The sequence below is a fragment of the Pygocentrus nattereri genome, chromosome 9, assembly GCF_015220715.1.
Source record: "Pygocentrus nattereri isolate fPygNat1 chromosome 9, fPygNat1.pri, whole genome shotgun sequence".
In the NCBI taxonomy this organism is placed as follows: Eukaryota; Metazoa; Chordata; class Actinopteri; order Characiformes; family Serrasalmidae; genus Pygocentrus; species Pygocentrus nattereri.
The window spans coordinates 3987484-4003834 of NC_051219.1; the positions used below are offsets into that span (position 1 = coordinate 3987484).

The window sequence follows — 16351 nt, forward strand, 5'->3', positions numbered from 1 at the left end:
CTCTGTATGACTGTTCTGCTGCTTTCAGGTCGTCCTGCAGCTCTTCTTCAGTGACTCCCTGGCTTCTCCCATACCTCCTTTATCATTTGTCTGAAAGAAACCGCATGCCTGTCCAGAGGAGATTAGTCCTGGCTCTGTGAATTTTCCACTTGCATTTTATTAAATCAAATCAATCACGTTTATGGTCACATCACATTTACGCTGGTGGAAAACGAGTGAAAAACTTAGCCCGCTTATAGAATTGAAATACAAGAAAAATAAATATCTAAGAAGAAAAGGGCATAGAACACTGATATATTAAGCAAACTGTTTTGGATGTTTAAGGCCTTTGATTTTGGCTGTGGAGCTTTTTTTCATTGAAATGGTGAAGACACTAGGTGCACTTTGCACAGGAATACCTTTGTAAAGGTACGGAAACTTCATTACCCATAGGTCTTTTGGGACAGGAAGTAGGTGAGGACTAGATCTTTCTTTCTTCTGGCAACCCCACAAACAACTTGTGGCTATGTAGGTGCAATCTGACTGTAGTTTGGGAGACTTTCTGACCCCAAGACCAAACTTTGGGACAGTTTGGTCACTCTAACCATCCTCCTTAGTATGTGGGGTCAGTCTAGACATACATCTTCTACTCTGCACATTCTTAACATCTCCAGTTGTTTTAAACTTTTAAATTATTGTCCTGATAGTGGAAATTGTCATTTTCAACAGGTTAGCTGTTTTCCTGTAGCATTCCTGATCATTGCGGTATTCTCTGGTCTTTGTGGGGGATGACTGATTGAAAGTAACCTGTGGGTCACCTCATATTTATAGCCCAGTAAACAGAGAGTTGTGGCTTACACTTTGAGTGTTGCTAGTTGCTCAGGTGAAGTAGTTCATCATTCATATGTTAAGTATTTGTCATAGAGTTTCACTGAAACCACAAAGGAAACAAAGGCGCAGTTTCAGTTTCCTTTCTTAAACTTAAAACAACATTTAAAGGACAATGTGATGAGATCCAATAAGAACAGCTCACACAACCTCAACCATTAAACATACATTGAAATATAAAAATGCTTATTATTCACCACAAAGACAGAATTTAATACTGAAAACTATTATCTAGAACACTCCATCTGGCTGACATTCATTGCCAAACACATATATTTATCAAACACCTGGTTTTATTTTGAGTAATTTAAAAACATTCAGAGAGTAAATGGTAGCACATCATAACATCTTGTATGAACACAAATGTAATTTACGTTCTAGCTAGAAATATATTAATAGCAAAAAAACATGTAAATAAGTTCACCAGACATTCTTGAAAGCAATAACATATAACTTACTCAGTTAATACATAAATAAATCTTACAGAGCTGCCGTCATGTTAAACTGTTTTTTCTGATTTCCTCACATACATTTGAATAGAAAGCCCGTGTTGGAAGATGTGTAATGTTTTCATCATGATCAACACAAAATATAACTTTGTTTGGGAATGAAGGGTGTAGACAGCTGAATTTGGGTTTAGCTATATGCTGGGGTTTCAGGTCTGTTCACACGAATCTGGTTTGTGTTTAATGAGGGCTGTCCAATCTTATTCAATAATTCAGGAGCACATATGATCAAATGTTTGAGGACGGAGACCAACTGATTCAACAAGAGAAATCAGATGTGCTCTTGCTTTTTGGAATGGAAACCTACAGTCACACTGACCTTATATGGATAAGATTGGACACCACTGGTCGGGTCTACACTTTGACAGTGGTTTTGATTATTCGATGTTAAAGTCTCAGATTTAATTGTTGATTAACTGTAGTTGATTTTTATTTAGGTTTAGATTCTGTCAGACTGGTTTGATTTTGGGGTTTAGGCTTTGGTAGACTGAATCTGATTGGTTGGTGTTGGGGTTTAGGCTCTGGTAGACTGAATCTGATTGGTTGGTGTTGGGGTTTATGCTCTGGTAGACTGAATCTGATTGGTTGGTGTTGGGGTTTAGGCTCTGGTAGACTGAATCTGATTGGTTGGTGTTGGGGTTTAGGCCCTGGTAGACTGAATCAGATTGGTTGGTGTTGGGGTCCAGGCTCTGGTAGATTGGACCCAGTCTGATGTTGTTCTGGTTTCCAGGAATATCATCTTCATAATCATCATCATCATCATCATCAGCCTGTAACCAGAGTAACACACACACTGTAGAAAATAACTTAATAAAGATTAAGGTTGTATCTAAACTTTCCAGGGACATAATACTGCTTCACAGTCCTCAATATTTTATTACTTAAATATGATGGAAAATTTGAAAATGTATTATAAACCTTCTTTGTATATTATATAATATATGTATGATATAAAGGACAACATCACCATCCACTAAATGGAAATCACTTTGGATAAGAGCACCTTCCAAATGCCACAGCTGTAAATCATATGGTATTGTGTACAGTTGGAATAAATCAACAAATCAACATGACTTTACATTAAAAAACAGTTCACATTTGGATATATTGAGAAGTAGGTTTAAGACTCTTTTCACTCACTGTGTTCTGTATTCTTTTCTCGGGGTTTGTAGAGGCAGACACTGCAGAACAATAGAAGATGTTAATTAAAGAGCTGTTTTCCACAAGACTGGTATGTTTAATCTTTAATAGAGGAAATCTTTCACAACCGGAATCTAATTCATACTTTTAATAGTATTACATTCCTACCAAAGCTACTTTACTGAGCACAGGCTGGTTTTCAGGACTGAAATTAAGCCTAAGCCTGGACTTGAACATAATTATGGACCATGTTTATGTGTGTGTGTGTGTGTGTGTGTGTGTGTGTGTGTGTGTGTGTGTGTGTGTGTGTGGTACCTTGTTTGATTTTCTGTCTCAGCTTGCAGTTCAGTGCTGATTCTCTAATCAGTGCAATCAGCAGCAAAACCAAACAGATACACAAAGTGGTGATAATCACAAGGGAGGAATCTGTAGACGTGGGAAATGGGTACATGAGTACATACCTGAACTTTAAACCATGCTGTGATGTACATATATTGCACCTAGCTACAATAAAACACAGCTGCACTGTGCATGGCACAGCAAATGGATAAAATGCCTGTACAAAAAGCCATCTATGTTAAGGCACCTGTTTTTGGACATCCACAGACCACAGTGTCAAGCTTTAGAGAATATGACTTCATCTCATGTAAGATTATAATGTCAGTTCTTCATCAGGTGAAATAGGCATTGTCAAATGGCCTCAGGCAAAAGGGCTTTGGAGAAGACTTCACGAGGTTAAGCAGCCACAAACTGAAACAGTTTGAGTGATACTTGCATTTCTTACTAGATGAATTACACTTGGTGTGAAGTCCATGGCTAGTGCAGACACTGAACCCGGAACCCAGAGAACCATCCATGTCACATTGGTGTCAGAAGTAGCCCAAAAACCATAGACATATGGTCAGGCCCAGCCGTGATGTGAGGCTTTGACTGAACCTCAGATGGAGGACACTGAGCTTGGCAAAGTGCAGCAAAGGGAGGCAGAGAAGCTGCGATGAACTATGGAAGAGTTTGGGCAAGAGGCATTGAAATGACGTCTTCCAAGTTGTCCTCACCCAATGCAGCTATCAACTCCTAATGTGTCTTAGCAAACATGGCAGTTGAAGCCACCGCTATGACTTCAACACATCTGCATGAGATAAAATGATTTCGATGGTCCGGGGAACCACCTATGGCAGCGAAGACAGCACAGAGCACTAGAGGGTCCAGTCTTGCAGGCCTTGTTAGACCTCCTTGCCGATGTTTCATATATATATATATATATATGTCTTGTCCTGTTTGGCTCAATTCAAGTATAATAATATCTATTAAATCAGTTAACCATATAATCTTAGTTATTGTAAGAGTTAACCTTGTAGTTATTTTGTAACTGTATTAGTCCATCGTTTCTGTATCTGGTGCATTGTTACTAGATTAGTACAAAATCTTGGCGTGAAGAGTTACCAAAAGTAAAAATCCCACACCAACATGAACTAAGACACACAACACAATTTAAATACATAGAAAAGTCTATATTGTTATTCTGTAACATCTTACCATACTGATGTGTCATATTGCTCTTCTCTATTGAGGAATTTGCTTTAAAAAAAAACAAAAACAGAAAAAGAGGAGAGTGTAAAAGTATATTCCATATTCCTATAATACATAAATCAAATAACTTTTTATCTTAGTGGATTAAAAACATTTTTTGACAATTATCAATTCAGGTTATGCTGTAGCCAGTTAAAAAGCTCTTATTATCATCAGAAAAAGCAGATGTTACACGTTACAAATACACAAACCCACTGTAACACTGGGCTTTCACATATACAGATGTGTTCTTCTGTTCTAATAGATTTTACAGTTGAAAATGAGAGAATGAACTACCTGTAATGCTGCGGTTGATGTTGAACTGAAAACGATGTTTTCACTGCTTAGCGCTGTGCAGGGCCTAAAGAGTCACAACTGCATCATTTTTGGTTTATGAACCCTCACGCCAGTGAAGCATTACATGGGAATTCCACTGATTGTTCAAAATCTGGTTAAGGTGTAAACTAAGTCATTCAGAGTGGCTTGGTGTGAAATGGCTGATTGTAGAGACTCTATTCTTTACAGTGGTGGTCATATCTTTGAGGGTCATTTTGCTCTACAACACCCTGCCGTGAGGGGATTTAAAAAGTTCAAATTTTAGGCCAAAATCTTCTCAGAACTGTCACAAAGCAACATCTCAGACATAAAGCAGTGAATCCATAACTATTTCATGTAATACCTTTCTGTGAGTGATCTTTTAGAGGTGGACGTCTGGTTCCTATTTTAAGGGCCCAGCCTGTGCTGTCGGTTGCCAGCAGAGGGCGTCAGTGGTGAGGTGTCACAAGTTCAGGCAACGGCAATTCTCAGAAGCTCTCGGGCTGATTAGGCCAAACTGGCACACCTGTGGACTCCTCTATTTAAGGCCATGGCAAACAGCAGTCCTTCGTCATGCCTTTGTAGAGGGGTGACTGTTATGGTACTTAGACCAGGTGGGTATTTAAACTAAAAGAAAAGGAAAAAAAAGGACTGGAAAACCAAAAAGAAAAAAAGTGTCTTGATCATGCTAACCTTGTTTATAGTCCATCACGGCCTGAGCACATGGGGCATATACAGCAGTTGTTTGAGCAACTAGAAAATGCAGGCTTGGTGGTGAATCTACTGAAGTGTGAGATTAGTAGAGCTCAAGTTACCTACCTAGGTAGAGGGCAATGAGACCTAGGACAGCTAAGCTGCAAGCCATTTTGGGTCTTCTGGTTTCATAAACTAAACATGAGCTAATGCAAATACTGGGGATGTGTGGATTTTATTACAGGTTTGTATCAAACTTTGCACCAGTGAGCACTACATTGACCAATCCCCTGTAAAAGGGGGTTAGGTTTCTGTGGTTGGCGGAGTATCTGGGTGCAGTGGACAAGGTGAAGGCCGTTTTGTCTCATGAACAAATTCTGATTTCTCCCAATTTTCTCTGTTAAATTTACATTGGCAGTGGACACTTGTGATGTTTGGGTAGAAGCTGTGCTTTTACATCCTGTCTTTGCAGGAATTGATAAACTGGTCACTTGCTTTTCTAGGAAGCTCAATCACCATCAGCAAGCTTACTCTACTTTTGTGAAAGAAGCGTTGGTTCTAGATTTGGTAGTACGACATTTTGAAGTTTCTGTTGGGGGCTGGTGGTGAGATTAGTTTGGACTTGGACAGACGGTCATTCATATTAACACCATGCAGTGCGCATTAGAACAAAATTGCCTTGCCTCAGAGTAGATCGGTAATACAAAGGAATACAATGTAGTGCAAGGTATAGTACATTATTCATCTGCTGATATACATGTTTACATAATCTTAAATGTAAACAATCTTAATTGTACAAGAGTATATTGCACTTGTGGTCCCATGTATGAGGTAATCAAAAAAAGAATTGGAGCTGCATGTTATTTAGAGTCCAGCCGTCTTATGGCACGTGGGAAGAAGCTGTTTTGGAACTTGGCTGTTCTGCTTCGAAGGCTTTGGAACCTCCTTCCAGAGGCCAGCAGTGAGAACAGTCTATGGTGGGGGTGCGAGGGGTCTCTGTTTATGTTCTGAGCTCTGGTCAGACAGCGACTTGTCGCAATGTCCTGCATTGGAGGAAGAAGTCCCAATTTTGTCTCCCATCCTAACCACCCTCTGCAGGGACTTCCAGTCAGAGGCACTGCAGGCTGGTCAGTATGCTTCTACAGTGCCTCTGTAGAAGGTGGTGAGAATTGGAGGGGGGAGGTGTGCTCTTTTCATCCATCTCAGGAAGTGCATGCGCTGCTGAGCTTCAGTGTGGGTGGACCAAGTCAAATTGTCAGTCATCTGTACCCCCAGGAATTACTTTCCCACAGGTGATATAGGTTTTGAATCTGTATCTTTTAATAAAGGGGATGATCATATAATGGCTGTGTTTCCTAGTATTGCCTTTGTCTTATTAGTTGGATGAACTGAAACACTTTAAATGTGACGGATTAGCTAAAATAGAAATTGGGTGAGGGGTGAATACATTTTCACAGCACAGTTACTTTCCACAATAGTACTTCAAAAACTTGATGGCTCTTCTGCTCTTCATTTTGGCACATCTGCCACATGTCACTGCGTTTCAGGGAGGTGTATACAACATATACAGCCTTTTTTAGGAGTGCTGTGTGGTGGAAAGCAATAAAGCTTTAGATTAATCTACTTTGATTTTCAACTGACACATGCAGTTGTAGTTTCATCCCACTTTTAGGGGTGTAGTTGATTTGATCCGGAAACTAATGTTGTACAGCAAGCCAAAGGTCTTAATCCTAAGTTGTACATAGTTAAACACACGTTAGTCCTGAGCTGTTTCAGATTTTCTCTGTGTGAATAGTCATTAATGTGGTGCTGTTACCCAGGACTGTGTTTAGTCTCGATCTACAGAACTGGATCAACATTGTTTCCAGTGTTGAGCTTCTGATGAAGCGTCTCGGTGACTTGAGCGTGTTTTGAGTCTATAAGAGAGGCCAGAACTGGAGCCTGTATAAATATAAAGCAGCACTGAACGGAACATTTAAAGAACCAGCTTTGATCAGTTTCAGACAAGAACAGTCAATCCTTAGAAAAGGAGGTCAGACAGAGAGGAGAGAGAACCAATAAAGACATGATGACAGCATATCTAGAACCTCAACTTTTCTACAGTGAAGCAGAGATACACATGAAGAACTCACACAGTCGTGTGGACTCACCTGAAGATTCCTGCAGCACAGAGTAGAGCAGAAACACACAGAGCCACATCTTTACTGAGAGAACACAGCTTCTCATCTCTCTCTCTCTGGCTCTCTCTCTCTCTCTCTCTGAGTGAGAAGTGACTGACGTTTTTTTTTGGTCTCCTGCTCACTGACTACATCCTGCGAAAAAAACTTTCTGCTAAGAGCTCCAAAAACAGATTTAGCTCATCACAATGCTGCACCGGACACGTCCATACTGATCAATGTTGAGAAATAGTGTCTGAATATTTGAATAATTAGAGGGGGAAAAAAAGCACAGTAATTTTTGCTGCCAGTATGCTGGGAATTTTTTAAAAGCTTAAATGCACATAAATAAATCACTATTTTAACACTGCTGTTCATTTAATGTAATAGAAAGTTTTACGGCAGGTGTTAAATGGTGTCATGAACTGTCGGTACAGATGTCTGTGAATAAGTATTCATGGTCATGTTAACATTTGCTTGATATATATATATATATATATATATATATATATATATATATATATATATATATATATATATATAAATAATACACTGCTCAAAAAAATAAAGGGAACACTCAAATAACACCTCCTAGATCTGAATGAATGAAATATTCTCATTGAATACTTTGTTCTGTAAAGTTGAATGTGCTGACAACAAAATCAAACAATCATCAATGGAAATCAAATTTATTAAACAATGGAGGCCTGGATTTGGAGTCGCACACAAAATTAAAGTGGAAAAACACACGACAGGCTGATCCAACTTTGATGTAATGTCCTTAAAATTAGTCAAAATGAGGCTCAGTGTTGTGTGTGGCCTCCACGTGCCTGTATGACCTCCCTACAACGCCTGGGCAGCTCCTGATGAGGTGGCGGATGGTCTCCTGAGGGATCTCCTCCCAGACCTGGACAAAGCATCCGCCAACTCCTGGACAGTCTGTGGTGCGACGTGGCGTTGGTGGATGGAGCGAGACATGATGTCCCAGATGTGCTCAATCGGATTCAGGTCTGGGGAACGGGCGGGCCGGTCCATAGCTTCAATGCCTTCATCTTGCAGGAACCGCTGACACACTCCAGCCACATAAGGTCTAGCATTGTCCTGCATTAGGAGGAACCCAGGGCCAACCACACCAGCATATGGTCTCACAAGGGGTCTGAGGATCTCATCTCGGTACCTAATGGCAGTCAGGCTACCTCTGGAGAGCACATGGAGGGCTGTGCGGCCCTCCAAAGAAATGCCACCCCACACCATTACTGACCCACTGCCAAACCGGTCATGCTGAAGGATGTTGCAGGCAGCAGATCGCTCTCCACTGCGTCTCCAGACTCTGTCACGTCTGTCACATGTGCTCAGTGTGAACCTGCTTTCATCTGTGAAGAGCACAGGGCGCCAGTGGCGAATTTGCCAATCCTGGTGTTCTCTGGCAAATGCCAAGCGTCCTGCACGGTGTTGGGCTGTGAGCACAACCCCCATCTGTGGACGTCGGGCCCTCATACCATCCTCATGGAGTCGGTTTCTAACCGCTTGTGCAGACACATGCACATTTGTGGCCTGCTGGAGGTCATTCTGCAGGGCTCTGGCAGTGCTCCTCCTGTTCCTCTTTGCACAAAGGCGGAGGTAGCGGTCCTGCTGCTGGGTTGTTGCCCTCCTACGGCCTCCTCCACGTCTCCTGGTGTACTGGCCTGTCTCCTGGTAGCGCCTCCAGCCTCTGAACACGACACTGACAGACACAGCAAACCTTCTTGCCACAGCTCGCATTGATGTGCCATCCTGGATGAGCTGCACTACCTGAGCCACTTGTGTGGGTTGTAGAGTCCGTCTCCTGCTACCACGAGTGTGAAAGCACCACCAACATTCAAAAGTGACAAAAACATCAGCCAGAAAGCAGAAAGGTACTGAGAAGTGGTCTGTGGTCCCACCTGCAGAACCACTCCTTTATTGAGTGTGTCTTGCTAATTGGCAATAATTTCCACCTGTTGTCTATTCCATTTGCACAACAGCTGTGAAATTGTCAGTGTTGCTTCCTAAGTGGACAGTTTGATTTCACAGAAGTTTGATTTACTTGGAGTTATATTGTGTTGTTTAAGTGTTCCCTTTATTTTTTTAGCAGTGTATATATATATATATATATATATATATATATATATATATATATATATATATATATATATATATATATATATAAACTGTCATCGGCATAGCAGTGGAGATTTATGCCATGTTTACTGATAATGGTGCCTAATGGTAGCATATATATTGTGAATAATATAGGCCCTAAAACAGAGCCTTGTGGAACACCATGCATTACTTTTACAAGGACAGATGATTCGCCCTTTACATTAAGACACTGATAGTGATCAGTGAGGTAGGACCTGAACCAGGAAAGAGCTGTTCCTGTTACCCCTACAAGGTTTTCCTGTCTATCTAGTAAGATAGCATGGTCCACTGTGTCAAATGCTGCAATAAGGTCAAGGAGGACTAGCAAAGACACATTTCCTCTGTCAGAGAATAATAAAAAATCACTTACAATTTTTACTAGTGCTGTTTCTGTACTGTGATGTGGCCAAAACCAGCCCTATCCATAGTACCCAGGGAGCAGTTGGGGGTTAGGTGTCTTGCTCAAGGACACTTCAGTCATGTACTGTCGTCTTGGGGGATCAGAAGGTCACAGGTATGGTCACAAGACTGGTTCCCTAACCTCCAGCAAATGACTGCCTGTTTATGATCTATATGGTGTTACTCGTTAAGAAATGCATGAAGTGAATGTTTGAAAATGTCATTGCAATAGAGTGTTGCTGCACTGTGCATGAAACGGTAGGTCACTTCTAGCCAGTGCGTTATGATGTCAGATCAAAAATTCCCTAAAATCCTGTTATAATTGCTCTGCTGTTTGGCCTTCATATTCCAACAAAGAGTGAAAACGTTGAAAAGACATTCATTCATTCGACTCTGATCTCGCCATCCAGTGTGATTTTCATCCACATGTGACCATCTATCAGAGGTGGAAAATTCAGGTCCAGAAAGTAAAAATCCTTCCCAGGATTTTGCTCCAACTGCCTGGACAGTGCCACTGGTGGTGTGATCCAACTAGAGAAGCCAGGCCATGGGAACAATCCATCCATCAGACAGAGGTCCAGCTCCAAAATCACAAAAACCCCACTCACTACTGTTATATCACTATATCTCTGCTTTTAGCCTTCATATTATGAACAAAGGCCTTTCAGTTTACATTGCTAATTGATTATTTTAACTTATAATAACCAATAGAATCAATCCACATCAACATTACTGGACTTTCAGCTCCCAGACACTCCTGACTAACAATTTCTGAAAAGATGACTACAACTGCACTTGTTCTCAGGATTTCTATAATTAAAAAATACAAAATTTTGCAACTTTTTAGTGCGAAATCACCCAAATTCATAGAGAGCAAATTCTGTTGGCATTTACATGTCAAACAATGGCATATCTGAGTAGCCCAGTGACTCCTAAAAATAATATATGCTTAATATGTCTGACTGTCTCTTGTAAATACTTTATAATTGCGATTGTAATTGACCCAAAAAATTCCACAAAATTTTGCGTTTCTAAGGGTTAATGTCAGCATCGTCTCTGGACCTCTCCTACTTCTCTCACTGCAGTGGAAATTCAGAATATTCACTCCTCATTATCGAAGGAAACGAAACAAGCTTTCAGAGGCAAACATCATGCTATCATCTCACCATCACTCCAGGGCTGGCGTTTAAAAACAGATGCTGGTACACTTGTGGGTGGAGCTTCAGTAGGTCCAGTCTTGGCTCTGCGGCTCGTGCAGGCTTTCTGTGTGTCAGTACTTCTCAGAAACACTAAATGAGTCATATATATTTATATAATGTGGTGTTTGTCATGAGCGGCTCTGCTGTGAGCAGCTTAGGGTGTTGTGGCTGTGCAAAGCGGCTCTCAGGATGCGCCTCACTCTTAAAGGAGACTTTTGTTATTGATGTGTTGCTGTCAGTGTAGTTGGTTTATTTGTAGTGAACTGTCTGTAGAGGGTGGGTCTATGAGTTTGCCCCCTCTCCATGTGCGTCATGTCCTCCTGCATTACGTCCTCCCCAGTTTCGAATGGGGATGAATGCATTACTCTACATATGTACATTTTTTTTTTTACAAGTTTTTTATCTATGTATTTTTTTTATATGTTTTGCTTGTGTTACATAATATGCAGAGGTGGAAAGAGCCCTGAAAGTCCCTACTTAAGTACAAGTGCTGTTACTGTAGTGATCATTTACGTGATCACTGAAGTAGGAATAAATTAGTTTTGTGGAAAATACATTAAAATACATAAATTTCATGGTTTAATGATTAGATAACTAGGAAGCGTTTCTTTTTGCATAAAGTAATTTAAAATGCAGAGTTGGCCATTTTAATAGGCCTGGGCTTGAATATTTGACTATTTGGATATTCGCTCATTTGGTTATGCACATCAAATAAGATTTTATTAATTATTTTATTAAATTATTTTAATTTATTTAATTATTTAATAAGCATTTTATTTTGCTTTGTGTTGAAAAACAGTAAAAGGAACATGCAGTATTTCCTGCAATAACTCTGCCTCTGCTTTCAGCAAGGTTCTTAATGTTCAAAGTCCTGGACCAAGGCCAAGGCCTACTCCAAAGACTCTTTAATTTCTACTGAATTGTTATTTTTCAACTTGAAATCCCGTCTTTTTTTTCCATCTGGCCATATTTCCTGTATTGAGTTCCTCAGAAAACAGGTTTGCCCATCAGGGTGGAAAGGGTTACAAATCCATCTCTAAAGAGTTTCCATGCCACCAATCCTCAGTCAGATTGAAAATTGAAAAAGGAAATGCAAGACTACAGTTACCCTCCCCAGAGGTGGTCAGCAACCAAAGATCCCTCCAAGAGCAAGGCATTATTATTATTATTATTATTATTATTATTATTATTATTATTATTATTATTATTGATGATGATAATATTTAAATGAGAAGCATTATGTCTACAGAAAAGAAAACACTGCATACCAGCATAAGAACCCTATCCTGCCCCCCCCGGGACCCTAACGGAGAAGCGGCTTGGAAAATGGATGGATGGATGGATGGATGGATTTATGAATATGAATATGTCTAATATTGCCTACTTGTGTTTGGACCCCTGCCTGAAAACTGGATTACCCCAAGTAGGCCATTTCGCATTTGCAATTGAGCTACATGTCTCTGTAGTTACTATTTCTGATACAATTAACAAACCAAACAATATTCCATTTAGATGAGTTCTTACATTAGATGTGTTATACTTACTTTGGTAATGTGAAGTAATACATTGCAAGTAAACTAGAAAGCAGCATTTTAAGTTTAAGGTTCCTCTAACTTGCGCTAATCTAACCGACCACTTTAACAGAAACAAAGTGCACACTGATGCTGAACAATTCATTAGCCCTCCTGTACCCCATTCATCAATGAACAGACCACCACTGACCAGATATTGTTTGGGTGGTGGTCCATTCTCAGCCCAGCTGTGATGCTGGAATGAAAGTATCATTAATACTTCATGTTTCAAAAAGATTCATCCGATTTCAGAGTCATATTTTCCCAACCGTGAAGTGTCTAGGAACCAATCACATACCAATTGTAAGAGGGAGTCTGTCAAGAGTTTGACTGTCAGTGGAAGACGGCTCCCTTCATTAGGAAAGGAGATGAGGCCCCTGAGCAGAAAGCGTTCTGCGCTCTTTACTTCCGTAAGAGTAAATCCGTCATAACTGTCCAGCATGATTTTTGTGGGCAGTGAAGCTCCAAAAGCTCAGAGCATTTGTCGTTGGTTCCACAACACTGGACAATCTCTGAAATCGCATTGAAAGGGCTGCGAGTGCAGCAACACCCGACATGCTCAGTCGAGTATGGGATGAGTTTGACTGGCATTGATGATGTCCGTACAACTGGAAGAGGTTCATACTGAGACCTTGTAAAATTAACTCTATGCTCATTTAAATCCTTTAGTCTACTGCATTGATCTACAAGTGAAGGAAATTATTTTGAAATTTTGGGAATCTTTTTGAATCACCCTGTAGAATGTGTGGTGCCAGTTGGAGTGGATCAGCATAGCAGTACTTTATTAACCAATTCTAGACTTTATACTGCCTATGTAGCATTCTCCTACATGATTCATTTAGGTAACTGATCAATATCATTGGCCAAACAAACCTAAAATATAAAAGTGCTAAGACATTTAATGAGGTGAAGTAAATGAGAACAGCCAAACACTTGGTGGTATACATGCAGGGTGTTAAATATAGTTATACAGTTAAGTAGTTATAAAGTTAAATATAACCCAAGAGGATAAAAAGCTGGGTGGGTATGTGCTGCGCTCCCTTCACTGGCTTCCTGTAGCTGCACACATCAGGTTTAAAACCCTAATGCTGCCTACAAAGCCAGAAATGGACCAGCCCCTGCCTACCTGATGGCAATGGAGAAATCTCGAACTGAACCACGAGCCCTTCAAGCTTCAAGTACAGCTTGGCTTGACCCGCCATCCATCAAGGCACATGGAAGACAAGCGTCAAGAATGTTCTCCGTACTGGAGACCAGGTCCAGCAGAGTCTCTTGCTGTCTTCAAACGCAGACTGAAGACTGTCTCTTTACGCAGCACTGAGTTAAGTATTGATTGTAATGTGGTGTTCTGCACTTATTAAAGTACATTGCATTGTATCGCACTGCTCTGTGTTCAACTGCTTTTCTCTGGGTATCAACAGTGACTTTGTTTCGAGCAGTATCTGAGCTCAGGACTGGTTTTCACTCTAACCTACTGGTAACTAGCAAAGATACTGTTTTCTAAATGGACAACGCACTTGTAAGTCGCTCTGGATAAGAGCATCTGCTTATTTTAACTTAACTTATTTTCACTTAAACATCTAATTTGGCCAAACTTTTCCAAAAGACATAAGAACAGCCTGTGTCTCAAAACCTGACCTGCCATATGAAGGCTTTCAGTTACAGGGCTGGTAGGAGATGAAGGTTATGTTTCTCAAATGCATTCCTGAGGTTTCTGGATGGTTTCCATGCAATCATGTCCCACCGCTACTAACCACAGTGTTGAGGAAACAGTGCAGAGCCGTAGGTTAGCTGAAGATTATGGCAGCAAATCCCCCAAGCAGCAGCGCTCTCTTTCTTAATCGCCATAGGGAACTCTGAGATACTGATGGAGGTGATGGAAAATTCTGGAAAAAGTCGAGTATGACATGAATCAAAGAACAGACAGTTAATGAAGTACGTCTCTTCTTGCCTACAATTTTTTCTGTTACACCACCCACAGCTACTACAGCTACTAGCCACAGTGTTGGAGAAGGAAAAAAAACAGGAACCTGCCTAACCCACAGAGTTTAGCTCAAGACTGTGGCATCAAGTCCCCCCAAACACTTCTCTTTCTGAGGCCTGAGAAACTGAATGTGCAAACTTCTCATGGCATTCATTTCTAAAAGGGGAGATGTGGTAACGATTGAGATGTTAATTTTTGCTATATAATAACTGAATAATAGTCTAATAAGAATCTCATTGTCCCAGTATCATACTATTCGGCTACTAAACACTTTTGATTGAGTACAGGACACTTTCACACAATCTATAGAACAGTTTTTCATAGTCAGCTACAGAATCATTGGCTCCCCTCGATAAATGGAGCAAAAAGAATCACATAAATTAAACATAAATCATTCCTAAAAGAGGGTTGCTTTATTTTATGAATAGTGAATTATTTCAAACACATATGGGACAAAATGATTCATACATTTTAAATAGAACCAAGGAACTAAGCACCACTGAGGGAAAATCTTTCTATTTGACATGTCTAACAGTGGTGGGGAAAAAAATGCTAGCCCGTTAAAATCCCAGGCTTCAATACAAACTAGCTGTTCTATTCTTAGGATATAGAAGTGTGTAATAAAACATTGGGCCTACTGGTAGACCTATCCATGCTACCTATTGTAACACGTATTATTAAATTCTTAAATGAACACATCAGGTCTAATTAAGAACAGAATACATTAAAGTATTTGCTCATCTGCCTTCACGCATATAAAATTGAGAGATCCCATTTATAATCTATATCTCACTGGAACTAAGGGGCCGAACCCAACTCCTGAAAAACAGCCCCACACCATAATACCCCCTCCACCAAACTTGAGACTCTGCACAATGCAGTCAGACGAGTACCGTCTCCTGGCAACCACCAAACCCAGACTCATCCATCAGATTTCCAGACGGAGAAGCGTGATTGGTCACTCCAGAGAACACGTCTCCACTGCTCTAGAGTCCAGTGGTGGCTCTTTACACCACTGCATTCCACGCTTTGCATTGCGCTTGGTGATGTAAGGCTTGGATGCCGCTACTGAGTTGCTGTCGGTCCCGATCGCTTCCACTTTATAATCCCACTGACAGTTGACTGTGGAATATTTAATAGTGAGGATTTCACGACTGGACTTGTTGTACAGGTGTTGTCCGATCACGGTACCACGCTGGAATTCACTGAGCTCCTGAGAGAGAATTTATGTGGCATAATAAATTCCATTGACTATTAGATTTTAGCAAAAAATCTGTCTGCATCTGCCAGAAGGCTGAAAACTTTCTCCAAGGTAATGACCCCAAACACGCTTCAAAATCCAGTGTAATGATTGGCCCCTCCCAGTCCTCTCCATGTGTTAGTGTTGTGTTTTGGTTTTGTAGTCCAGCCCCCTTGTTTAGTGACTCCGCCCCTGATTGTTTCCACCTGTGTTCCCGTCTGTCCCTTATTTACCCTGTAATTATTTAAGCCGTGTGTTTGCCACTAGTTGTTGCTGGTCTTTGTTTGTACTGTTTGGATGTTTGGTCGTGCTTGTTTGATTCTGGTTTGTCTGTCATGTCTGTCCCACCTGCTCTCCATGTTGGATGTTTGAACCTGGACTGCCTAGACTATGACCCTGGATTTGCCCTTAATAAATGTTGCATACCTCAGCACATGCGTCCGCCTCCTTGCTCCCAACCGTTACACACAGAAATGGTTGTGGAGACAAAAATCAAAGTTCAGTAGTTGCCCTCAAAGTCTCCGCGTTCCAACTCTGAAAATCTGTGGAAAA

General features: G+C 40.7%; 1 protein-coding gene across 1 annotated transcript; it reads right to left on the reverse strand.

The window, feature by feature from the left end:
* Positions 1-1171: 1171 nt before the first annotated feature.
* LOC119263989 (uncharacterized protein DDB_G0287625-like) lies at positions 1172-7323 on the reverse strand. The gene is made up of 7 exons (XM_037540937.1): positions 7241-7323; positions 4762-5024; positions 4380-4443; positions 4050-4091; positions 2829-2939; positions 2514-2554; positions 1172-2143 (listed from the first exon to the last, which is right to left on the reverse strand). The coding sequence occupies exons 4-7, from the start codon at positions 4063-4065 to the stop codon at positions 1823-1825; spliced, it is 489 nt and encodes a 162-aa protein (XP_037396834.1). The 5' UTR covers positions 4066-4091; positions 4380-4443; positions 4762-5024; positions 7241-7323; the 3' UTR covers positions 1172-1822.
* Between the last annotated feature and the right edge of the window lie 9028 nt (positions 7324-16351).

What these genes read in the sequence shown, in the direction of transcription:
- LOC119263989 (XM_037540937.1), bottom strand. An exon ending in GAGACAGAAAATCAAACAAG is followed by an intron (nt 2,555 to 2,828) that starts GTACCACACACA and finishes ATTGTTCTGCAG; the next exon opens with TGTCTGCCTCTACAAACCCC. An exon ending in AGAAAAGAATACAGAACACA is followed by an intron (nt 2,144 to 2,513) that starts GTGAGTGAAAAG and finishes CTCTGGTTACAG; the next exon opens with GCTGATGATGATGATGATGA.